The 27880-nt window shown below is 33.6% G+C and overlaps 1 protein-coding gene across 1 annotated transcript; it reads left to right on the top strand.

The window, feature by feature from the left end:
- Positions 1 to 18: 18 nt before the first annotated feature.
- On the top strand, positions 19 to 26048 carry LOTGIDRAFT_168331 (hypothetical protein; the record flags this gene model as incomplete). The annotated part of the gene is made up of 4 exons (XM_009066214.1): positions 19 to 88; positions 2158 to 4489; positions 10065 to 10127; positions 24377 to 26048. 4 exons carry the CDS (start codon positions 19 to 21, stop codon positions 26046 to 26048), a joined length of 4137 nt encoding a protein of 1378 aa, XP_009064462.1.
- Between the last annotated feature and the right edge of the window lie 1832 nt (positions 26049 to 27880).

Here is a 27880-nt window from a genome sequence, read left to right as displayed (position 1 = left end):
AATTTTGATATTTTTAAAATGACAAGAAAATATCAAAGAGATAAGTTGCATAAATATATGACTAAAGATATTAATTTTGACAGGGGAGGTAAAAAAGATGTATTACTTAATGATTTGTTGATTATATGATCAACCTGAGGCCTTCACTTTCCTTTGATCTTTCTTAATGCAATTGACTTGAGGTGTGATTCACGTAAACAAAAACCATCTATCAATACCTATAATTGGCTTATATAAATTTGAATTTTATGTTGTTGTCAATTTGAATGTTAAATAATTGCTACAGTATGACACATAATGCTTTTCAAGGTGGTACAAATATTGAAGCACAAAATTCCAACTTTGGAAGCATTTTTCAAAAAAGATATTTCACCACAGAGCTACAAGACTTCTTACACTTATCGATAGTCCATGGCTCACTTCATCCAAATAGCTTTGTATTTAAGAGATTGTCTGCACTGATAACATATACTAATGTTTGTAAGAACTGTATCATATATGCTTATATGGAAATAAACTAGTGGTTTATATTAAAGATATTCATCTTATTTTACAAATGATAGATGAAAAACTAGTACTTCGAATAAACCAAGTACCAATGATCTGAGCTGCAAAATATATTTGTCATATTTGACAGGTTAGCTTTAATATTTTAACAATGATATCATATTTGATAAGTTTATAAAGGAAATGAACTGGTTGTTTATATTAAAAATTTACCATATCTCATTTTACTAATATCCTAGTATCTTTATCTTCTTTATATATCACTCCTATCATATAACAAAAACATGTCAACAATCTAACTCTTAATAGGTCAAGAGGGGACATGCTTATTTTATTGTAGTCAAAATATAATCTTAAAGTAACATAACCCCTTGATAAAAAATGATATTTGTGGGATAACTACTTGAACGATTACTCTGTTAACCTCAACAACAAAAATTGGATACTGAAAAAAAAAATCTTTTATAAAAGCTACTCTTGACTCTCGTAAAGGTACGTAGCTTTATCCCATGATAAGAATTATATTTGTGAGATAGATACATACTTAGTTATACAAGAATGGGATCTTTAAAAATATCATCCAATTATGATCTACAAGAAAGCTTTATGGACTTTCTTAGAGGGACTGCAGAAGTGTAGGACATAAAACTCCATTCATTTCATTTCATTTCTTAGAGGAATGTAACCTTATCTCATGTTATAATTGATATTTGTTAGACATATATTCATTTAACCTCATATTAGATTATACTAACTGTGATCTTCAAGAAGGTCTTGTCGATTCTCTAGAGGGAAGTAATGTAACGAAATGTTTAAAACACTTAACATAACACTTAAGACTGGGCTGGCAAAATAAATTCGCCTTTAATATGGTCTTAAGGACTCTTATGAAGGAAAGTATCATACATATACAAATATAATGGATTATTAGGAACAATTCAACAATGGTTTTTATACCAAGAATATTTTAGAAACTGTACATTAAGCCTAATACCATGAAATCTACACTTATTAAATACCAAACATACAACACCTTCTAGAAATGTAAACATGTATTGTTTAGTGGTGACAAGTTAATCTGGATAGTGTTTTCTTGCTGTCAGTGAAGTACAGGAGAATGATAAATTACCCTCATCCAATACCAGCACACAGAATACAAAATAACATTTGTTAACTTTTTTGAATTAATCTTTTTCTGTGATACAAAATGTGTAAAATAAAACTTGTCATTATTTTGAGTTGTTACAAATGTCTTCTCAATGTCAAGCTAGTACAAACTTCATCTTATACCTTGACTACAAAAGCCACCTTACTTGAATCACAAGTGTACACACAAATATAAATGCAGAACTTCCGTATCATGAGAAGGGTGGCTCTTGTAGTCGAGGTATTAGACACAGTTCGTAATAGCTTGATATTGAGAAGATGACATGAAAATGGTTTTAGAGGAATTCAGCCTGTTTAAATCTTGTATGTTACAACAATTAGTGTTTTTGGAAAACAAATGTGCATCAATTTCAGGATGCTGCTGAACCTAAGACATGTCAACAATGTATGCATGTTATTTCAAAACTGAGCAATAACAGGTTTAAAAAAATTCTTCAAATTCTAAGATTCTTGAACTAATAAATCATTTTTGTGTACTTTCAGGTAATTCCAAGAATAATAACACAACAAGAGCTACCTCTCCCGGTCATCACAGTGGTATTCCTACACCAGGTGGTAAGGCAATTCCCACTCGTAGTTCCTCCGCAGCTGAGAAACAGCTGAACCGAACCAGTGCTAGCTCCACCAGTTCTACTTCCTCCACGAAAAGTAATCCTGGGAAACCAGCCAATAAAAACTCTATGTTAGACAAATTTAAATTCTTCAATTCCAAGGAGAAGGACAAGAAAGGAGGGGTTAAATCCTCCTCGAAAAAAAGTGCATCAAGTTCCAACGCGAAAAGTGAGTCAGATTCGAGTAAGGACACTAAGTCTTCCACCAGTCCGAGGAGTTCCAGCTCCTTTGAGACTGGTGCAAGCACGAGCAGCAGCAACAATGGACCAAACAGTCCAAAACTGCCGGCAAAATCTGGCAAAAAATCTCTTGTGCGTGCCTTTAGCACTAAGCGTGAAACCCCCAAGACATTAGCTCCTGAAGAGAATGGTAAAAAACGTAACACCCCTTCCCCAGGTTCCCAACAGCCAAGAACCCCTTCTCCTAACACCAACATCCCCTTGGGGCCTGGAGCACCACCACCAGTGCCCAAAACATCACCTCCACCCAGCAGAAAAAATCTTGCCAAGGCTGAGAAAGTTGAAAAACCATCGAAATCTGGAACTTTGATTCCGAAATCATCTTCAGGAAAATTTAAATCTGCTGCTTCCACTCCCACCTCATCACAAATACCAGCTCCGAATTTTGCCATGCCGAAATCGTCCAGTAAATCTGGAAAATCAAGCAAGGAGGAAAAGAGTAAAAGTTCGAAGGAAAGTAGTAAAGCATCGTCGTCTTTGCAAGGAGCGTCCTCTAGTAAGATATCGAAGGGACATTCGTTATCCAGTCCTGCATCAACACCTGATGGCTCGAGACCGATGTCCCCTATTGTTCATTCAAACTCCAATCATTCAGGCATGAACCACGCCACCCGTTCATCTCAGGAAAATAGCAGCAATTATAGCCAATCACAGCAAGCTCGTGTGTACGCTCAGGACAATAACATGTATTACCGTGTCGAACATGGCTCGGGGGTAGCAAACCCGCATTCTAATGCGCATGCACCCACCGATCAAATGAACATGGTGTCTAAATCATCGCGGACTCCAAAAAGTCAAATTGTTATACCGAGTGCTCGCGGAATGCATGGTGGCGCCACTATGACTCAAACTGTGAATGTTGTTAAACCACAATGCACTATGGCGCCGACTCGGAGTGTTTCAAAAGCTGACGGAAATACTCAAACAAACTTATCAGTGATGCAAAAGACAATTAACACCTCAAAATATGCAGTGCCAAGAGACAGTAGTAACCATAACTCCCATACTGACGTTAGTTACTCAAAACCCAGTGATTCTGTGTTCGCTAGTCATATGGCCACCCCTGTACATCCTCAAAGTCCAAGCATGGCTGAACGTGTCCTGAATACTGGCCTCGAAAAGTGTTCACCTAGGGATGAACCAACAAACATTTCCACTAGCCTATCATCAAGCCAGTCTTCCAATACATCAGGAAGTGTATCGTCAAACGATAGTGTGATCCAAAAACCAGGAGTTGAGAACAGTACTTACGATCGCTTGATGTCAAGTTCATCAAATTCTCCGAGACTAGGAGTTAAAATGCTGGGAAAACCTGCCAATAACGTAGCCATAGTGCAACCGCGTCATGGTGAAAAAATGGAAACCACTTTTGATCGTGAAGTAAGAACTGAAAAAGTGAACCAGCAGCAAAATCAGAAAAATTTATCAGGAAAGGAAACGACTTTCTCTGAAAAGAGTACAACCTTTGTAGACGATTGTGGGGAAACCATGGACATTAAACCAATGCCTCCAATAATGAGAGCATTGCCTTATGGGTATTTCCGAGGCTACACTGGATATACTGGACTATCATCGAATCGTAATTTCCATATTCCCGGAATATCTGTACCGCCCACTCAAGCAATGTACGCCAGCAGTGGAAGTAGACTTGGAGTGAATCGCCCGATTTTGGAGCATCCAAAATTTTATTCTGGACAAATTAAACGTTCTGGATCAAATGCTCCAAGCATTAATAATGATCCGGATTACGCCTCTGATGTGGATACGTACGATTATGTTTCTGGATACATGTCAGACGGTGATATCTTGAAAACAAATAACAGAGTTGATGATTGGTCAAGTGGATATATGAGTGAAGGTGGCGCCTCTCTTTATGCCAGACGTCTGCAGCAGAGGTTTCGTGAGGGGATGCAGGCAGTGAAAGATTGTATGCAGAAATCCAGTGGAGTTATAGATGATGACAGGTAAGGGAATTTCGTCTATTTCACCCCTGTTGGTCCCCATGGTAATTTATCAATGACTTTCTTGCAGCCACTTGCAAAATTCTTAAAATCTTTAATAACAAGAGGTTTTAGTGTGTAGCAGGGTCATTTAAAATTGACTCCTATTTGTGCCATTCCAATCTTCTATCAGATGTTGGCTTACTGTCACAACAGTATATGCGTCACTTATGCGAAAGCTGCTAATAATATCAATGGGTACTTTTAGTAACCACTCATGAAATTCTTAAAATGGTTACTTATGACTTCATGGCCAGTCTAAAAAACATTTCCTTTTAACAATCCCAATATTTGTTCTGAGATATATTCCTGTCCTTCACTTAACCTGCTGAGATTGACTTGTTGGTTCGGCTAGTAATTTCTACTTACAATACTTCACAGTGGTGGTTTAAAGATAGTGTTGATAATAAGTCAGTAAGTTGCGGAAGATAGTAGGCTAAGTCAGTAAGGGTATGGGACAGTGGCCGAGCCAGGTTTACGTCTGAGTTACCTAGTTATGAGAGGCTGCGAGTGGCACTGGTATGGGAGTTGTTGAGATTTATGGTTGGTTCTTCTAGTAATTTCTACTTACAAAACTTCACAGTGGTGATTTTAAAGATAGTTATTGTAAGTCAGAGAGTGAGGTAGAGTGTTAGCCTAAGTCAGTTGAGGAAGGAAGGTGTGGGGTCACAAGATGATGGGGTTTATTATTTTCTCTAGTGGTAACTTCGCTCAACCTGCAACAGAAACGACCGTAACAACACGTTTCAGGTTCTGTTTTAATATTTATATGTGTGGCCTGTTCACGATCTGAATCTACATTTCGATAAATGCAGGTGCACTATCTTTAAGACGTTGTTTTGTTCTATCCTACATTGTAATTGTTGATTGATTCTCCACTAAATAGTAAAACAAAAGATGTTTAGTACAATGTAGTAAAACATGAAAGGAATGGCACTTTAGGTCTCTCTCAAATGTATTCCCAAATTACTTCTACATAGCCCAAACATTTTCAACAACATAAAAACATTCCAATATTGTCAATTCTTCTAACAAGAAACATACAGCAATCTGTACAGATGAGTTGGCAGGTTTCTATCAGGAATGATAAGCTTGGTCTTCAACAATGTAGTAATAGTCAAAGTTATAGATGAAATTTATCTTTAATTTTCTCGTTCATCATTTGCTGTGAAGGTCAATCCAGATATAGGTCTAGATACTTATCAACCAGTTTCTCCCTGTCAATGATGCAGGTCTGACATGGAAAATGCATTTAGTTGAGTATCGTAGGCTCGAATAACCAATAAAGCAAGCAAATTATCTGTCTAGATTATTCTGAAATATTTTATTCCAATTCAAAAAAAATATTCCTATTGTAGCTAGTGCTTTTAATGAAGTTAGCGGGTAGTTTTATTCCAAGCCAGGAAAATTTCAGCTCTAAACCATTCTGAATGCTTCAATTCCAAGTCATTAAAACTCTAATTATAGCAAGTGGTTTATTCAAGAAATAAAATGAAAATGAATGGAGCTTTACGTCCTACTTTTTCTGAGTCAAGAAACATCGAGCTCTAAACATTGCCGAGTGAGAACAGGTAAAAGAGTTGTAGTAACTGACAGGTAGCTAACAAACTAGTGGCACTAGTAACTTGATAACTTTGACCCTAGTTGACCCCTGCGGTAAGATAAATATTCCACGATATACTGGTACCATATGTGCCAAGTCTGTTTTAGACATTATAGCTTTGATTTGATATAAAAGGTGGTTTAAAAAAATTTTTGATTTGGGATTATTTACCAATTTCTAATTTTCTGAGATTTTAGGTAGGTAATTAAAATTTTAATTCTGCAATTTTATTAATTCTCACTCCAGGCTTATTATATTAGTAACTTTGATAATAAAAACTTTATTTTGTCAATTCATTGAGACATAAATCTGAATATATAAAGTAACGTAAAGAATAAAATCACTAATAAAACGAAAGTTTAGGATAATTTATATAAATTTGCAAAGAGAAATGTGGAGATAAAAAAATGGGTATTCTTCGTCTGTTTTGAAAATAAACTCATGGTACTGATTTTTGTGGTGCGCAGTGACATGTGCATGTTATAGACCAAGTTTAATTTTTTGGACATTGAACAGCAGGGCAGCTTGATGCAGGTGGCATTGACAACGGCTCATCCATGGAAGATATCAAGTCTCTTTATTCAATTCAACATTTACAAACTTTAGAAAAAGAAAAGAGATCGCAAACAAAGAACACTGAAATCTTAAAAATGATAATTAAGTAAGGTTTTTAAGGATTACGTCGTCTTTTGTAATTAGCCTGTGCATGATTAATTAAAACACCTAATTAACAAGAGCTTGAGGATATCTGCACCAATTTTTCAACTGGAATAATATTCTGATCATTATTTTTCTCAGCTGGGTATTTATTAATTATACTTTTGATACATGTTTGTCGTGTGGATAGCCGCAAGCATTCGTGATCTTGCAGGCATGATCTGGAAATAAACTAAGCCCTACTTTTGTCAACAGGATGCTAAGAAAATACGTTTTACTTTTATACGGTTACTGGTGATAAAGAAAGAGTAAGCATATGATCTAGTTAAAAGCATTCCTTGCAGGCATGATCTAGAAAGCTAACTTTTGTCAACAAAATGCTTGGAAAATACGTTTTACTTTTTACACGGTAACTTACTCTTTCTGACAGTTACTGGTGATTATAAAAAGAATGAACATATCAGTCTTATGACCTAGAGTGTCCTAGCACAGCATGCATGGCTTATCCAGAAATAACTTTCAACTTTTTGTTGATAAGATGCTATAGGAATATAGTTTTTACAAGACACTTTTGACAGTTACTGGTGTTTATATTCTAACTGCATGATCTCATAAAAAGCATAATCTATCAATTGTTAAAAATTGTGATTCCATTACTCTCATTGTATTCAAAACACACACATAGGAGTTTTTATGAACTTCTTCACTCTTAATACTAGAAACCATACCAATAGGTCAAAGATTGCTGGTGGACAAGACTGTCTCCAAGGTCATTCTTCAATCTGTTAGCTTTAAGCTTTTCATTCCAAGTTCACTTTTCTGTAATACCTGATGTAACCCTGAAACTAGGTTTTTTAACTCAACATCCCTTTAAGAGAGTTCACATAGCTAAAATGGCTTGCTTAATACACAATCAAATAGGCATTTGTTTCCCAAGTCTTCATAAACTCAATAAGGTACAGGAAAGTATGCCTTAAAACTCCATTTCATTTCATATTGTGTCTTTTTTCACTTTTTAATCAATGAAAACAATTAAAGACTTGTGTCTCAATCTATTGACCAAATATGGTATGATTCAACTCTAGCAATGTAGTAATATGTGTCATAATGAAGATGTTTAACCAAAATCCATTTGTCTGTGAAGGGTGTGGCAGATTTCTAGAGTTTCTTGAAAATATTGATTAAAACCTTTTTTTATCATGTCAATATATTAGTACAGGGTGTGGCTGATATAGGCGTTTGTAAAAATTCATATTGAAATATAATCCCAGAACAATGGACATCATCTCCAACTTTTTTTAGTTTTAAACTGCTAAGTTGTATATTATATGCTAATATTTGTAGATTTTGAATGTAAGCCAATAACAAATAATGAAATCTAGTGCTGTAAATTATGACAGAGACCAATCCTTCCCTTTTTTTTAAGATTTGAAATATCAGCAAGCTTCAAACTGTAGATAGAGATTCTAACCTGCCATAGAAAATATAATATATGTAGGCGTGAGATTGTAATTAGTTATTATGTATATATTAATATATAAACAATATATAATTAAAATAGACTGTAGGTGATATATCATGATAAACCTGTATTCTATCCAACCACCTGTTATCATCATATAAACTTCATTCATATAATTTATATAGTCCTATTTTCACAAAGTTTCTGCTACACATTTGGACCAATTCTGGCACCGGCCTCCCAAAATTGGAGGTACAAATAGGGTACAAATAGGGGACAGATTGACATTTGTGAAACAAATTTGGCAGTTGATATTCAAAATGCGTTAGTTCCTTGGAGAGCATAGAAGCAGGCCTCAGATGGAGAGTTCTCCACCAACAAAAGTTTTGAAAATCAGAATTGATTAAAAACCTATAAAAATCATATTTTTAAATTTGTGGGTGTGCAATTTGTGGCGCCACCATGGATTTGGACATTTGAAAATTCAAAAAGATAGTCAAGGTGGCACCTCTCAGAACTCCCCTCATAGCATACTGCATTATTTTACCATCAATTAATATCTTTGATTTGATGGATAATGTGAAGAAAAGCCGGAAGTTATTTTTCTTAATAAGTTAATAAAGGTTGTTCATGTTAAATATCCATTAATATTTTGAAATTCATAAAGAGTATATGCTTTGGAAATAACCTCTTGGCATTGCCTGCCGCTTTTGTCCAAATGGAAAGATTTTGAAGTTATAACATTAAATTCACAAGAAAACAAGTGTCAGATGTGCTACTGGCTGATTGATGGTGTTCAAAAAGAATATGCTATTGAAATAACCTCTTGGCATTGCCTACTGCTTTTGTCCAAAGGGAAAGATATAGAAGTTATAACATTAAATTCACAAGAAAACAAGTGTCAGATGTGCTACTGGCTGATTGATGGTGTTCAAAAAGAATATGCTATTGAAATAACCTCTTGGCATTGCCTACTGCTTTTGTCCAAAGGGAAAGATATAGAAGTTATATTACTTATAAAAACAACAATTTAATGTGCTACTGGCTGATGAATTCTGTTTTTCTAATGTTGACTAGTCTATAATTATCTCAAGGTTATTGTAAGATTATAAAAGATAAAAAGGACTATCTTGTAAAATATAATTATATCATCTATTAACATAAGAATCAATTATAGCACCATGTTCTAGGTCTATCTTCTAACAGGTACCCTGTCTCTCATTGGTCAATCAAGAGAAACGAAGCGAAATGATTGGTGGGTTTAAATCTACTAGTGTATTATGGTATTGATTATATAACGGCTATGACTCATCTTTGACTAGGAATATATCCTAACTTGAATATATCTCCTAGAAAAATTCTCTCTCAAATTTATTACATATAAAATCCATTTTAGCCAAACATCTCCAACAATTAATAGTGATTAAGACATTAATTTGAAGTTGCCATTAAATTATAAGATTTTTCTTAAGTTTGAATTTTAATCAATTTTTGATGTTAAAAAATCTTGCAATTTAGTTTAATTGCGAAAAGATGAAAATCAAATTTGAAAAAAACTTTGTTTGCTTTATTTGATTACATTTATGTAGATTTCAATCAAATTCAGTCTGTTAAAATTTAACTGTTCTCTGATTATTTTGATAAGATATGGAATGAGAAGAAAAGTAAAACTCTTGGCATGCTCACTCCTCAGAAACATTTTGATGCCACTTTGCAACTAGGTATGTCCACTTGGCATCCGTTACATCTAATAAAAATTCGTACAAACAAGGCAATTCTGTTAATCAAAAATCTTGTCCAAATAATTTTAAATTCAGAAGTAATAGTAGTATAGTAGTGGAATCCTCAAATGAGGAGTACCAACAGGTGTTTCAAAAAGAGTAAGTATGGGCATGGTCTGCTTTGCAATGAGATAATGAGATGCAACCAGGTCAAATCATGAGATTATTTTTATTCAGTGATTCTTTAAAAGATTACAGAAAGTAGAACATTTCAATTTAGTCCGACAGTTTCAACAACATTTGAAGGCTAGATTTAAAATAGACATAATTTACTCCTGTCTCAATATAGATATAATCTGTTTTAAACACCTGATATCACTCTGCAAGTGGTGAAAACTCTAGACTTAATCTTGAACAGGAAGGACCTTGACTCTGTTGGCACTATATTATATATGATCTTACTTATGAATACTCTTGTAGACAGCTCATCAGATGCCACTCTGTAAGTGGTAAAGAATATAGACTTAATTCTTGTTTGATATTACTCATTGATATACTTTTAAACAACTTGTGCTATTCTGTGTAACGTCTCATTGTGGCATCCTATAGTCACTTAATGTGTTGTCACTTTGTGAATACCATCTATAATATATATCTTATATACATATCTGTATTCAATTTAACAGACTGACTTTCGTTTCAAAATAGTCTTGTCTGTGATCTGAAGCTAATCTTCAGAAGCTGTGTTTCAGTGCTTGAGAGGTCAGGATTCTGGATGAAATCCCAGCATTCATTAAGAAAATTGCTTCTTTTGTGTGTCAGGGGCTGACAATAACAAAAATTAAGAAACACATTAAAATTGGACAAAATAACACTGACTTGTAAGTTATCAGGAGAAGTGAATGAGTACCACTAGCAATGTAAATTTTACTGTATTGCACACTTCATGGTGTTACTTGTGACTTGTGCTGCATAAGGTGCAGACAATTAAGCCATTTCTCCATTTAGTTGATTTGTTGACGTCATTTTAACCTTAAAATTATTCCATATTTTACCAATCTATTTTTCCACATTAAATTTCATCAAATTATTCATTATTCATCGTTTCCAAACACAGTTATTGAAAGTTGTGGTATAATCAAGTAGAGGGAGAACAGGAGGAATGATACTAGTAATTTACATCATTATAGAGTAAAATCAATAAGAGATCAGGTTAAGATGTCCCTGGATGCTAGAATGGACTGATCTGGAGAATATCTGCTACTGGAAGCAGGGACTATGTCAGTTCTATTTTTAACAAAGACTCAAAGCTGTTACATAATATTAGAAACTATCCGAAACGTAAACATGTCCTAGTGGGTTTTTGTTTAGATTTTTAACATGGTTATGGTATATACATTGTACAATTTGATGTAATTTTAGGATAAATGTTGTCTGTTGAATGTGTATTACAAAGTAATGTGTTAATATACATACACAGAGAACTTTTTTGTGAGTTTGTATATATAATACTTTACAAACTTTTCGGAACTTTCAGTGTTTTACATAATAGATTTTCGGACATCAGCCCATATACGTTATCGATTTTCGAGAGGTTTTGGATATATGTTGCCATGGTTGTAGACATTGCGCAATTTTGTTTATTTTAGGATTGATGTTGATTCTGAAAAAACCCTTTTTTGTGATATTTTGGAAATGTATTGTTTTGGAAGCTTTCGGCAGTCTTCAGGACATTGAAACTTAGTTAGGACTATGACCTGTCCTTTCTTAATATACATAGTGGATTTTTGTGATCTTGTGCTTCTTTGTAAACATTTAGTATCGTGACATTGGACCATGACCTGTCAGCATGTTCCAACATTTTATATAGGCATAATTTGGAAAACTTATGTTAACTGGAGATTTTAAGTGGTTTTTGGTTGATAGCCAACCTTGATAATTTAAGAAAAACTATTATAGAAATATGGATTTCTTGAGGTTATTCGAGCTTACTCTTTTTTAAAACACTAGACATCACCTAACTCTAGATATTAACCTGTGTTGTTATTGTTGTAGTCATAACTTGTGGATTTTGATGATATATAACCAAACTCTTGTAGTTACTTTAGTAGGAGTTTGTTAATTATAAGGTTTTGTTGAAAGATATGACATGTTTTAAGTTTTGCATGGTTAAGATGTATCTCTTGATAAATTTGTCATTGCTCTGTTAGTGTGTGGGGTGATTGAAACATAACAAGTTACTGTTCAATAGAAGGCACTGGTGCATCGCTCTGTTGTTAAAATATTCATTCCTTTCACATATTCTTCTTTCATTCAGTCAGTCAGTCGATCATTCCTTTAATACAGTTACTGATTTTCTTTCTTTGCTCATTCATTCATTCATTCATTCATTCATTCATTCATTCATTCATTCATTCGAAGCTGCCATGTCTCAGTGAGATTAACCCTTGCTTGCTAACCTAAAGGTTCTAGTTTCAATCCTGGTATAGGTCGAGATAATACTTTCGGATTTTTAACCTGTTATTATATTCATTCATTCCTTTTCATCTTGTTTGGAAAACAGGTTGGCAAATAGATAATAGAAATTCATTCATTCATATATTCATTCATTCTTTTTGAATCATTTTGTTCTTTTATTCAGTCATTTTTTTTTTATCTTGTTTGAAAAACAGGTTGGCAAATGGCAAATATAGTGGGAATTCATTCATTCAATTTAAATCAGTTTGCTCATTTATTCATTCATCTTTACATCTTGTTTGAAAAACAGATAAAGATACATAGATAATAGTAATTCATTCATTCCTTCATTCAATTTAAATTCAGACAATTCCATGTATACTGTTTTTGGTCCTGTTCCAAATCAATTTACTTTGCGATCTCCTTATTTCTCTTATGATCATTGGAATACATCAGAATGGACTTATTTTCGTTTTATATTGAAATTGACTTGTTGTTTCCACCCAGATTGATCTGAAATTAATACAACGCTCACTTGACTGCAGATGGAAATCAGGAAAAAACTTTACAATTTGAATAGTTTGTCTTAATATAAACTACTTTCAGTTTATTGATTTTTATGAGGTAGTAATATTTGTGATAGAATACTATAACTATTAAAAAAACTAACATTGTAAGCTCTGATGATACTTCTGTCTGGAGGATTTCACTATTATTACTTCCAATTTCTTGGGACGAGATTTTTGAGATGAGAATTTTGATAGACAGAATTGCATAGATTTTTATGACTCCAACTTTTCGAAAAATGTTACATATTTCTACCATAGTTTATTGTACCTCTCATATAAGAGTCATAGACTCCAACAAAACTTGCACGTTAGGTACAGAAAAACATTATTTTTGAAGTTATCAAATTGTTAATTAATAACGTTAACACTCATACATTAATCTACGATTTTTTGAGAAACAGGGTCCTGTGATTTGCAAACCGTCCAATCAACACGCTTCTATATTTTTATGTATACTTATATCAACATATTATATTTGCATGTAATTGGAGAATGTTATGAATACTGGTAACCTCTCTTTTAAAAAAGGTGGTTTTGATTGTTTGAAATTTACTGAGCACTTACAAGCTATTTCAAATAGGTGAACAACTGTCCAATAGTTAGATGAATGCTGATGTTTGGATCTTACCCTAATCTTGGAAAGCGCACACTGTGGTATCCAAACTGTCGTATTCTTTTGCTTATCTTGGCTTCTGTAGGTTGACTTGAGGCATTTGTGGTAAGTAAATTCCAGTATTAAAAGCCAAAGTAGACTTAAATTTCATCAATTGAAGACAATACTAAACTTGAGATTAGACTTTGATGATGTCCAGACAAATATTGGCAAAGATCCTGAAAATTCTGGGAATATTTGGCTCATATTTGATAAATTCTGTTGATCTTGGAGTTGATCTATTGATTATCTATTGTGTATTGTTTAAATGACATCATCATTTTGAAGTTTGGCTGATCGTATCGGCCCAGTTAATAACATTCAGTATGTTATCTGTCTGTGGAATAATATAGGACATTGTGACCTGACAAGCTTTTTGGTTAAGTGTTGGAGATATTAAGACATTGAAAATGATCAAGAAGACCTAAAAACAGCTATGTGGACTCTCTGAAAAGAGTACCAGGTTGACAAACTCAATCATAGATTAGCAGTTTGTGACAAGAAATAAGGTTTTCTAAAACTGATACACAGATATTGCTGATGTGAACATTTTAAGAGATGCCAAGTTGATAACATCAATCAGGTGTTCCAGAGGTCTCAGCATGCTTATGTGGACATCTAAGGGCATATTGACTTGACAAAGTGTTCAAGGCTAACAACAGAGTGATCACAGCCTGCCTTGGTAGTAATGCCCAATAATTCCATGTAATAAATTCAAGGTTAATGCACATCTTTTCTCTTAGGTGATGAGAACATAGTCTCATGAAAGCACCGGCCTAGGTCCTTTGTGTGTCAGGCTAATAATTTTCTGTATATGAAATATCATAGACTTTAATATTGATTGTTAATGACTATATATATATGAGTTATATCATTTTCCCTCATTGCACACTGCATTGACTTCTGATGATGACGTTTACTATTGACTGTATATGATTAATAATTCTTGTTGTAGAATTTAGCCCTTTGCACGCTGCATTTCATGATTTGAGTAAACCTCTTTTCAATATTGACTTAAAATGATCTTATACTGAGTTTATAGGACTTTATAAGAGATAAATCGTATTCACTCATTGCTCACTGCAATACCTGCAATTCCCAATATTGACCTTTACTTTCGGCTGTATATGATTAATAATCAGTATTATATCATTGTAAACTCATATAGATAATTCCTATGTCAGAATTTGCCTCATTGCTTACTGCATTTCCTGTTACTTACAATATTGAACTATGATATTGACCTTTGCTATTGACTGTATATGATTAATAATCAGTATTATATCATAGTAAACCTACAGAGATAATTTATTAATCTCTTAAATCAAACCTTACTCTAATTAGGTCATTAGTTTCATTAATTTAACTCAGATAGTTCAAATATTTTACTTCGAATTGTGATTTGGTGTTCATATTTTTAAACTGTGTGGTTTTGTGTCTGTAATAGGTTCATTTTATTTCATCAATATCATGTTTGATAGTTGGTGTTCCAGTTCAGATTTTGATGTAATGGATGTATTGAATGAAACAGTGGGATGGATATTTTTTAAATTGTATAATTCTATAGCTTATTAAAGGAATTGTAAAGAGGTTATAACAATATTTACCTCTTAATAAAATATTATTAGATGTGTAGAACATTGATAGATTTTCATTCACTCAATCGCTCTATCTCTCCAATTTGTTGGTAAGAGATTGCACTTATTCATTCATTCAACCATCTTCAACCAATATGACAACATCAATGTGTGAAATATTACAAAATATCATTCATTCATTATCTTTCTATCTTTACTTACTATAGAAGTATGAAATAGTAAGAGATTTGACTCACTCACTCATTCATTCATTCCATTTGGCTTATTTATTCATTCTATTTATCCAATATGACAGCATCAATGTGTGAAAAAATATTTCATTCAATCACTGATTCATTCATTCATCATATTGCTGATTTATTCATTCATCCATCTATCCAATATGACAATGTGTGAAATTAAGAGATTTCATTCAATTACTCACTGATTCATTCATTCATTCATCATATTGCTTATTTATTCATTCATCCATCTATCCAATATGACAATGTGTGAAATTAAGAGATTTCATTCAATCACTCACTGATTCATTCATTCATTTATTCATTCATTTATTCATCTATTTGCTTATTTATTCATTCATTCTATTTATCCAATATGACAGCATCAATAGTTGTGTGAAATATTAGTAGAAGATATAAATCAAGTGATCAGACTGTACATTGATCTCCTCTAATAGATCATTGTAGCATTCAATACCTCACATAGTTTCTGTCTTCACTTTCCTTTCAAATGTTCTTCATGCTCTCGAATTAGTTGAGGAACTTAAGTCTTTATATTTTTGTCTGTCTGATATTTGGTTTTAAAAATAGTCCGCATTATCTGGGATTGATTTTAGTTTTTTTCATCGTTTTATTCTGTTATTTGGAATATTTTATCCAAATTCTTACCTTGGAATTCTCAATTTGGAATTTATTTAAGATTTTGAAAGGACTATTGTAGGATTGTTTGATGTTTCTTTGAATGATTTACTGGACACAATTATATGGATAACAATTACTTTAATAAATAACTTGGGAATTTTCGACGATGGTACTTTAGTTTTTATCAAGCAAATCTCCAATTGTTAAATTCCACTCGAGGAAGTTCGAATGAGTTAAAAGGAATCCAGAGTTAGGTGATGCTTGGTGCTTTTAAAAGAAATATTTCATATGAAATGTTTAATTCTAGATTTATTAACTGGATTATCTAGGAAATAGCTTGACTCTGTGTTACATATCACAATATTCACAATATTGGATGTAGAAAAATTGAAACAATACTTGAACGGTCACAGTTATCAACTTTTAACAGTGCAGTTGATTTGTGGAAAGATGTGATTGACTTTGCGTGACCTCAACATGAATATTATTGGATGGAGAATATAGAAATGCTTGACAATGGATATCATTGAATTAATCAAAAAGATGCTGATATCGTTTCAAAAATACTAGTGAAGACAGTGATAGAAGGATAAAGGAATACATAGAATAAAGTGCTACATTAAATAATTATGTGACTTGTCTAAGAAAGATATATTTTGTGGATAATTTTAAATAGTCCATTCGCAATCATGAGGACTAATGGAGCTTTCCTCAGAACTAATTTTGACCCCAGTAGAAGACACAGCAGTCCTCGTAGAGGCTCGCATAGGTAATATTCAAATTTTACATAGATATGACTTTCAGATCTGCTGCTCATTTTCAGACAGAGTATGCCAGCACTTTAGAAAATTTCTAAATCCAAATTTTATCAATACGCTTCTGGAACATTTAAATACACCAATAGAATTAATCAGTTCATTAGCCCATCAAGTTGCAGTTCATTAGCCCAATAGGATGCAGATCATTAGCCTAACGAGCTGCAGTTCATTAGCCCATCAAGCTGCACTTCATTAGCCCAATAGGTTGCGGTTCATTAGCCCATCAAGCTGTAGTTCATTAGCCCAGTAGGATGCAGTTTATTAGCCCAATAGGATGCAGTTCATTAGCCCAATAGGATGCAGTTCATTAGCCCAATAGGATGCAGTTCATTAGCCTAACAAGCTGCAGTTCATTAGCCCATCAAGCTGCAGTTCATTAGCCCAATAGGATGCAGTTCATTAGCCCAATAGGATGCAGTTCATTAGCCCAATAGGATGCAGTTCATTAGCCCATTAGGATGCAGTTCATTAGCCCAATAGGATGCAGTTCATTAACCCAATAGGATGCAGTTCATTAGCCCAATAGGATGCAGTTCATTAGCCCAGTAGGCTGCAGTTCATTAGCCCAATAGGATGCAGTTCATTAGCCCAATAGGATGCAGTTCATTAGCCATTAGGATGCAGTTCATTAGCCCAATAGGATGCAGTTCATTAGCCATTAGGATGCAGTTCATTAGCCTAACAAGCTGCAGTTCATTAGCCCATCAAGCTGCAGTTCATTAGCCCAATAGGATGCAGTTCATTAGCCCAATAGGATGCAGTTCATTAGCCCAATAATCTGCACTTTTAAGCGTAGGGTCCAGAATAGTTGAAACCATAACTAAGGTATGAGTTCATTATAAATAGAAAAAATTGTGGAATTTCTCCTTTATCCTGATCAGAATGTTTTGATTAAATACCTACTGATCATTTCTCTCCTAGATTAATACAGGTATCATTGATCTCTACTTGAGGCTGACCTTTATCCCACTGGGCTTGACCTTTAGACTGTGGGTGGGGGTCAAATCTGATCTCTCTTGATTCTTTGATATAATTTTCCTGATATTCTCAAGTCAGGTTACTGAAAGAATTATCAAATGTTACTTTAACTAAAGATAACCAAAACTAAGAAACAGAGAGAAAGAAACAGCTACTTTTTCAAGGATAACATATTAATTTTACGTGGATCCTTTATACCAGCTGGCAAAGCATTGATCTCTTCCAATGATCGGTGCTCATTTACATTCTAAATCCAAAATGTGCAGTCAGCATAAGAGATGAGTTCTAGTCAATTAAGTAGGTCAAGTGATGACCTAATTCTGAATCAAATAAGAAGGATAAATATTATTATTATAAAAATGTTATCTGTTTTATCCAGTTCAGAAATGTGGTAATTTAACTATTTTTAGAAATGATAGATTTTATCAGGAATGAAAATGTTGATATACTTTTATCAAATAAATTACTGTCTGGGCCTGGTTGAACACAAAAAATGATCAGTTGCAAAAATGCAACATCCAGTTTCCATGACAAAGCTCTTTCTTTATGTGACCCAAGTAACCTTCACATAATAAGATTTGTACAAGAGGTAAGCTGCTCTTGTTTTAAACAATATGGAATCTGAATCAGGGTTGGGAAACAAACCTAGACTTATGCTAATCCATCACTTAAAAACAATTGGTAGAATTCATTTCTGATTTAGGGTTTGAGGAGCCTGTTGTTCTCTTTCATTCCACATCGCCATTAAAATTATTATCCAGAAGTGTGATGATTCTTTGAAATTCCAATGAATTATAAGATTATTGATTGGTGAGAAATTAATGACAAGAAATTGTTATTTTGTGACAAGTAGCTTGTTGTATGGGGCGTGACTCATTCTGCCATTGTTGTCCATCACCATTAACAAATTTTCTAGCGAGAAATCTATAACTGAAAAATCAAATAATTATTCATTTATATTTCAATGTCATCTGCTGACAAGTGACATGTTGTCAGGGAGGTTGTCGATGACAACAGCATGATGTCATAACACTATTGATGGCAGCAGAACAATAAAAACAAATATGGAAATTTTATGTAGGAAACGGCTTGAATTGTTGAATTTGTTTTCATAGCAATTTCTGAAGTGAAGTCATTGTTTTTAATATTATCCAATCAAATTAGAGATGAAACAAAAGTGCTGAATTGTTTATTTGCGGATGTACAATGTCACGTTTTTGAAGATATTTCTGCAAATAAACGAAGATCTTTGATGATGGTTCTTGAAAAAGCTTTTATCTTTTTGTTTTGGCATTTTGTTTAGAGAAAATTACAAAATCTATTTGGAACAAATTATGAAGCAAATGGTTTTGTCTAGAACACATCCAGGTGTTTCATTTAACAAAATTTTCCAAGTTCAAGATATAAAACCTTTTCAGATGTGTCTTCACTTAACAAAAAGTCAAAAAACAGCATTAGTTCTTACAAGAAATACTCTCTTATACAAGCACCAACCTAGGTTACTAGAAACTATAAATTTCAGCATTACAAAATCTATTACAAAATCTATTACAAAATCTATTTAATAAAAAATTAATTACTTCTTGATTTACAAGATAAACAAATAGAAATATCCAAACCACAGTGTAAAAAATATAGATATAATAGAAATATTTGAAATCTCCTCTTTCATTTAGTTTATAATGCAGCAATTCCATACATGGTACAGGTCAAGAAAAAAAATCTGGAGATTTGTCTTGAAAAATCGTGAGATTTGCGTTGAAAAATCGTGAGATTTGCCTTGAAAAATCGTGAGATTTGCTTTGAAAAATCTGGGGATTTGTCTTGAAAAATCTGGAGATTTGTCTTGAAAAATCTGGAGATTTTTTCAAAGCGCGTAAATTCGTGAATTTTAAGCTCAAAATTGCTTTTTTTTTTTATTTATTTTTTATAATTGAATTCTGGCAAAACCTTCCTTGTTGTACACTGCATGGCATTGCCTGTCTGCTTAGGTAAATAATTTAATTCAGATTTTGAGTTCATGTAACAATTCTTTTTATTTTAAAATAATCAATTATTTGAAATTTGATTCCGCTGTTTTAATTTGCAGAAAACTGAAAAAATTTATTTAAAAAAATTGAGAAATGAAATTTATAATTATGCAGTCTAATCACGCATGTAGTCTATTTGTCGCAGGCATGTTTAGAAACAGCAAGTTCTGGTCTCTTCCACCAAACAAAAACCCAAACTTCAAAATTCTCAACCACGAAAATCAAATTAAGAAACTTAAAATTTAGAATTCCATCATCTATCTTGCTAATTTCATGTCAAAAAATGCCTGAAATTCGATTAACGAACTTTTGATTAATTCTTAACTCAAAATGTCACCCTGTAAAAAATGGCTGCTTCTCCGTCTTTTTTTGTCATTGCCATTAATTTTCAACAATTAAAGAATTATTTCTGAATTTCAAGATGGAAGAATTTTCAGGCCACATGCAGGAAGACAGGAAATTAAGCTCTGATGTAACATTGTTCTTCTGCCATGATTGATTACGCTGCCTGATAATTCCATTAAAAAGTGCCGACTTGAAGATGGCATCGTTTGAAGAATTGACATTTCATGGCTTTTTTGTATATGACAGAAGTGTACTTGATGAGTTGGTGAAGTTCTCTTTGGTTTCTACAAAAATAAGTGCACTTTTGTTTGAAATAGTGAAAAAACCAATGTTAGAGGATGACTTATGTCAATATTAGAAAGAGCTTATCTATATTAGAGCCAACTCTTGGCATATGCAAGGGTCTATATCAATGAACGATTCTGTCCGTACTTTCACTTAGGTTAAGGGTACTATATATGTTGGGGCGTATCTAGAAAATGCCTAAAGGAAGGGGAGGGGGCAAACATGAGAGAGAGGCCAGGGGAAGCCCCAAGAAGCAGATTTCAAATGGTGGGAGACAAATTTTGAGCATTTTTAGGGCTTTAATTCACTTCAAAATTTCAATACCTTTTCTCTCCTGAGGGAGGAAGGTAATGGGCGTGGCCCCATTGCCCACCCCCTAAAACACCACTGTATATGTGTCTGTTTTCTTATTGTGAATGAAAATATTTAGTTTGCAGCTATATATCAATAGATAAATACATGTCTCCTCTAAAATTATTTAAACTGTTGCAAGGCTACAAATCTTGGATATGAATCGATACTTAAAATTATTTGCCGATTTACAGGAACCAATTTACTTATTGATATTCATACCCAGTAGGGTATGAATACGTTACATTATTAGTCCAACTGTATAGTACCGATAACTTACTGATAGTTCAATAACTTTGCTAAATTACTTTGGAAATGCCAATTACTTACGATTGATGTGAATTACATTATTTTGACTTTTTACCCTCAGGATAAGAATCGGGGAAGAATTTGGAAGAAATTCTAATCAATTTTTATTGATTTTACGAGGAAAGTTATCAATGAATTTGTCGTGTTTGTAAAAGGAATGATTATATGATTAATGTTTTGAAATGTTTCTTAAACTAACCAAAAAATATTTATTGAGAAATTTTTTATTTGAATTGAATTTTTGATATTGGGTGATAGTTCTGATTGATGTTCATTTTAAATAAGCTTATTATTGCCGATGTTGAAATATATCCAGTTCATTATTTGAGTAAAGGTGATGTAATATAACAGTGATATTGCTTTTCATATAGCATTCTTAGATAAAACAAGGTTCCGTTTGCTAAGCAGTAGATGACAGGATAATGTCAGCTTCCAGTCAACTGATAGTCAGTCTTTCAGATGGGACAATAAACTTAGGCCCTGTATGTTACAGTCCGTGTAAGTTGAATATCCATCGAATGGAAATTTACTCAGACTTGGTCATTGCTGTGTGGACATTACCTATGTTCATTAACTCAATAAGCTTAGTTTGAAGTTGAAAAGAACCATAAGCCAAGGTCCAGTGCTTGACTGTGCTAAGAAGAGTAGGATAATGCTGCTATACCAGAAATGAATGCAAAAATGTCAATAGCCAGTAGGACAGAAACATCAAACTTCATTCTATTTCTATTTCTATTTGATTCTTTCATTATATTTAATGCTAGCTGATTACTTAAGACACCAAGAATCTATAAATAAAACATGGTACAATAATTTTCCAGTGATAATAATCAAAACTGATATTAAACAAAGATTTCCACACAAATTTCTGCAATCGTTAGAGAGTAAGAAAGTCTTGTGGGAATTTTATACCAAAGAAATTTCCAATCAAGATAAAATCTTGCTGTATTTTATCTTGATTCTGAATTTCTGGATGATTAAAATTGACTTATTGCAGAATTTTTACAAAGTTTGATTAATAGGTTGAATAACCTTATCAGAAGTTTGTCTTAAGCTGAGATGGGTTCTGCCTTTTTTTATGCTGTCCTTAATTTTAACATATGTTCATTTCTCCGTAAAGGAAGGAACATTGCCGATGCTTTCAGTCTTTGAGTCTTTCATTCAATAAACAAAACAATGTCTTCATTCTTATAATTCCATTCATACATCCAACCAAAACAAGTACGTGCCAGTACTCTCGTTTATTTATTCATTCATTCATTCAACAGAACCGTTTGTTCATTCTGTCTTGCATGATTCCATCCATTCATTCGTTCATTTCAACAATTGTTCAGTTCTAGTATCTCATTCATTCTTCTATACAAGTACAAACACATTCATTCCTTTATTCATTTATTCATTTTAAAACAAGTACCTGTACTTCCATTCATTCATCCATTCGTTCATTCATTCATTCAACCATTGATTCATCCATTCGTTCATTCGTTCATTCATTCATTCATCCATTCATTCATTCATCCATTCATTCATTCATTCATTCATTCATTCATTCATTCATTCATTCAACCATTGATTCATCCATGCGTTCATTCATTCATTCATTCATTCATTCATTCATTCATCCATCCATCCATCCATCCATCTACCCATCCATTCCTTCATTTATTCATTCATCCATTCATTGATCTGCATTCATTCATCCATTCATTCAGTCATTCATTCATTTTTTAGAACAAGTACCTGTACTACCATTCACTCATTCATTTCAACAAGTGTTCATTCCATAGATCTCTCTTAATGTAATTCCACTTAACACTAATAAGTTCTGACAATTTTTCATTCAAGTAGACTTAAACTGTCCAGCCTTTACTTAATTTTGATGCATTACCATGGAAACCCATCAATCTTAGCGGCACTAATTTACAACATTTTTAGATCTTAATGGTTGAAATTGTAGACCAATTTATTGAGCTTTTCTTTTGGCTAATTATCTTAATTGCACAACTTCCATTTTGAAAAGGATTTCAGAAACCAAATGGCAGGCATTTGCTTTGAACGAGCAAGGTTTTTTGCTCAATTTGTTCTCTCTTGTTTAATTTTGTTACGGTGAAAATTTGTCACTAAGTCACTTTGGTTTCCGGTAATCAAGATTTTCAATGATTTCAAATATTCCGAACTAAAATTGAGAAACGGAGAAAAAAATCTCTCGTATCTATTTTACGTGAATTGCAATTTTCAAGGAAAAAGAGTCACGTCATAGTTGTTTGATTATTGAGAGATTATGAATATGGAAATCCAACTTCCATTGAATAAAACTGTCTCTGAAAGCTAATTGTATTAATTTTGGCCAACATGACATACTTACAAAAGTCTCTGAAAGCTAATAGTATTAACTTGAACCAACATGACATACTTTCAAAAGGTTCTGAAAGCTAATTGTATTAACTCTGGGCCAACATGACATACTTACAAAAGGCTCTGAAAGCTAATAGTATTAACTTGAACCAACATGACATACTTTCAAAAGGTTCTGAAAGCTAATTATATTAATTTGGTCCAACATGACATACTTTCAAAAGGTTCTGAAAGCTAATTGTATTAATTTGGTCCAACATGACATACTTTCAAAAGGTTCTGAAAGCTAATTGTATTAACTTGAACCAACATGACATACTTTCTAAAGGCTCTGAAAGCTAATAGTATTAACTTGAACCAACATGACATCCTTTCAAAAGGTTCTGAAAGCTAATTATATTAATTTGGGCCAACATGACATACTTTCAAAAGGCTTAGAAAACTAATTGTATTAATTTGGGCCAACATGACATACTTTCAAAAGGCTTAGAAAGCTAATTGTATTAATTTAGACCAGTGCTCGATGATGCTTGTATGTCAATGATCGTTCAAAATATCAAAAAAGGGGACGTATGGAGACTAGCAAAATATTTTGTTTGAGAAATTGTAATAGAATTTATTTTTAAATAAACTGCTGTGTGGAGATGTATTTGATGAATTATGCAAATAATCTTGGTATAGCGAAAACAATTCTAATTTTGGATGTAGAATTGTTCAAGAATTCTGGTTCAGCCCCATTAAGCCATTGTCATATTAAATTAGCAAAATTATTAATTTTCATTCATTTGTATTTTTCAGTTTTGATGACAGTAGTTCAATCAGTAGTGGAGATATCAGTGATACGATTGCCGAGATCAGTACAGATGAAAACTTAACAGGGTCAGGGCCTGCCCCAGACAACAACCCTTACAGTAGTTTAAAACGAGGCCCTAAAGATTTGACGCAGGGGATTCACGTCAGCAATGGACATAGTGGACGCATTCAAGGGAAACAACCCAATCTTGGTACTAGTGCTTTTCTAGCTGGTAACTATAACAACAGTGATAGTAGTCCGTACGGCTGGGGTAGAAAGTATTACATACCACAAAATTCTAAACTTTTGAGCAGTGATCCCAGTGATTATGCTTATCCCTATAACAACAATTGTGATCAACAATCTCAGTGGGGTCGAAGTGAACCTGGTTACGGTTCCTTAAGAAAACTTTCAAACGCTAGCCAATCAGATTACGGCTATTCTCGTAGCGAACGTGGTGATTCGCCGCATCATTATGCTGCCAGTGACAAGGGAACTTACTCTCCCGCACCGAGTGTAAAATGTGACTCGACTACTAACACCGACCAGTCTCATTTAATGGAGACTAGTTTAAAACGTATGCAGACGGCAAGAGGTGCTGCCCCTAGTGGTGGAAGTGGTACAGGAATACAATATCGCCGACCTTTAAGTAACGTAAGCAATTCTTCTGGAGGCAGCAACAAAAGCAATGGAAGTGGTGGTAAAGGTTCCACCGCAGTTGGTAGCCGATTAGCTAAACATGGTGTAGATAACACTCCCTCTGGAATACCAAGACCTGGTAGTGCTGCTGCTAAATTGAGTTCTCATGCTGACATGGGTCCTGAAGCTTACGCCAGCAGCACACTTGAACGAAAGAAGAAAGGCTTGACGACCAGCAAATCATCCAGTCATGCTGTAGCCACAGACTTCCAGTCTAATACACTTGGACGCAGAAGACTATTTGATAGTAAAGGCAGCTTAGCAAAAGGACAAAATGGTGAAAATGGTAGCATGTGTCCTTCTACGATAATCTCCAATCCGCATGCAACGTACGGTAAAGTTGGTGGACAACAGAGTCATTATGTTAACTTGCAGCAGCTTCAAGCCTTACAGCAGCAGTGCACTCTTCAGCAGAACAGCCCTGCCAGCGGTAACTATATTACATTGGAATACAGTAGTCCACGTAACTCTGGCAATAACTGGTTGCTAAGGAATGGTAATGGTGTCATGAGTGAAACAGAAAGCATGGATTCCATATCGTCTGCTACGTCAATGTCAATTCAAGCTCAGATTCAGCAAGCTCGTGCTTTAAGTGGAGCAAGTGCACGAATTTTAGCTCAGCAGAGAGACCAGACGTCCAATCAGAATCAAGATGGCTTCCAACGATCTGATAGTATTAAATCGACTCATTCTGATGTTGCTCTGTCCCGTAAAAAATCTTTACCCGAAGAACTTCCTCGCACCAATTCTTTCTCTCAATTGTCTAGTCCTTGTAATTCGGCTGCCGAGCAACTCGCCTCACCTTCATCTCTTCACGCTTCTTCTCGTTTTACGTATCCTATGACCTTCACCTCTGGCATGCCTAGTAATCTATCGCATCACATGGTTCACTCGAATACGCACCATGGGATGATTTTCAATAGTCTTCCACTGACCAAAGCCTCCAGAGATGAAGATGGTATCAGTCGTAAGTCTTAGCTTTTAGTCGTTTTATTTTTATTTTCCCACACAATTTTTGGTTTGATTTTTTAGCATAATGGGATTCTATAGTTTCACAAGTTAAACAAGCTAGGATGCAAATTATAAAAAAAATCTCATAAACAGTCTCCTTTTAAATATCAAAACAAAGCGTGATCTTAAATTGACACACAATTACTTGTCCATTTCACCTATTTAGGATTAGTTTAAAAAAATGAACCAAAACGTGTGCTGAAATAAAAAAAAATTCAAAACAGTCCCTTTTCCAAAATATTTGCCATTTGAACATAAAGCGTTAGATTATTATCATATGTTAAGAATTATGGAGTTCATATCAATGGCTCTTCATGATGCTCCCTTTCTGGGACTGAGTTTGACAATTTAGCAATCTTTTCAGAGGGTCAATATCAAAAATATATTAATTTGGTATATAAAAAGCCTTGTTTAACTTGTAAACTGTGAATCCAGCATGATAATTGTTGTAACTTTAACTCCCCCCTGTCCTTTATCTTTCATGTTGAATGTTGCATGTTAATGTTGGATTGGATCCTTTCTGGAAAATTTCTTAGCAATTGAAATAGATATGTTTCGTTGCAAGGTGGGACTGTGAGTCAAAAAGAGGGGCGAAAATGCTGGAAATGGCAATGAATTGGAAAATTATGTCAAATGATAACCTGAAATCAGAAGTGAGGTGTTTTTTTTGATGGACCGAAAAAACACATACCTTTGTCTATTTTTAAAACCTAAGAAATTTTCCACAAAGGATCCGATCTTAAAAATTGTAAAATATATTCTAGCACATTGGATCTCATTTATAAGCAAATTTTGTGAATTTTTGTCAAATTGTGAAGATGTACCTCGGTTATTTTTGTGATGTGTTTCAAATTTTTACGTCATGCAATTTCATTTTTTGGTCTTGTGAAATGAGTTGTTTTCGTAAGTTGTGAAATTTGTGAGCATCTCAAATTTAGTTTTCAAGTATCCACGGAATATTGTAAACATATCGTGGCTTTTTGGCAGCTTTATGTCATGATTATTGTCAATTTTTACCAATTTTACAAATTAAACGTCATTTCAATATTTTAAAGGAATTTATTGCTGACTTAATGAGAATCTATATGACTAGAAAATATTTTAGAATTTTAAAAAAATATTTGCAAATTTACAGTCTACTATATTGGTAATTGAAAATGTATCGAGTATATCATACGCCCACACTAAACAACATATTGACATTTTTTTTTTCATTTTGAAATCCGAAAACAAACCCGATAAATTACTTGATTTTATTCAGTATTTCTGAAAACCTTACTCTCAAATTTCAAAACAGGAGAAAATTTGCAAATATTTAAAGTTTTTGGATTTTGAGCATTTGATTTAGGTAGTTGAGAATCGTAGCTTAGATTTCTTTCAATCTTTCTGACCTGACACAACGAGAAGGGTAAGAGACGAATTGATGTCGGCCATTTTGATTAATATTTTGCTGTGTTTTGTGTATTATTTTACTAACCTATGTGTTTGTTTGTTTGTTGACAGGCCTGACGAAATCGTCGACGATTGATTACGCTTATCTTAGCGATTATGCTTATTCATCAGGTGAGTTCCTTATGTCTGAAGATTCTTCGAAGATGGCAAATTTTTTATTTTTTGTTGGGTTTACTTTAACTGTGATTTTCCTGGATACCTGTAGCCGAAAGTTGCTAAAGATTAAGGGAATTGGATTACACTATTTTCCAAATTTTGACATGACACTCTCTTTTTTTTGAATTGTCCATCATCATATTCAAATTAAGGTTGTGCTGTAGGCCTCATGCATTTCACCTCAGCATAGT

The sequence above is a fragment of the Lottia gigantea genome (assembly GCF_000327385.1).
Source record: "Lottia gigantea unplaced genomic scaffold LOTGIsca_74, whole genome shotgun sequence".
Lineage (NCBI taxonomy): Eukaryota > Metazoa > Mollusca > Gastropoda > Lottiidae > Lottia > Lottia gigantea.
The sequence above is the reverse complement of the archived record's forward strand: the minus strand, read 5'-3'. Positions and strand labels throughout refer to the sequence as shown.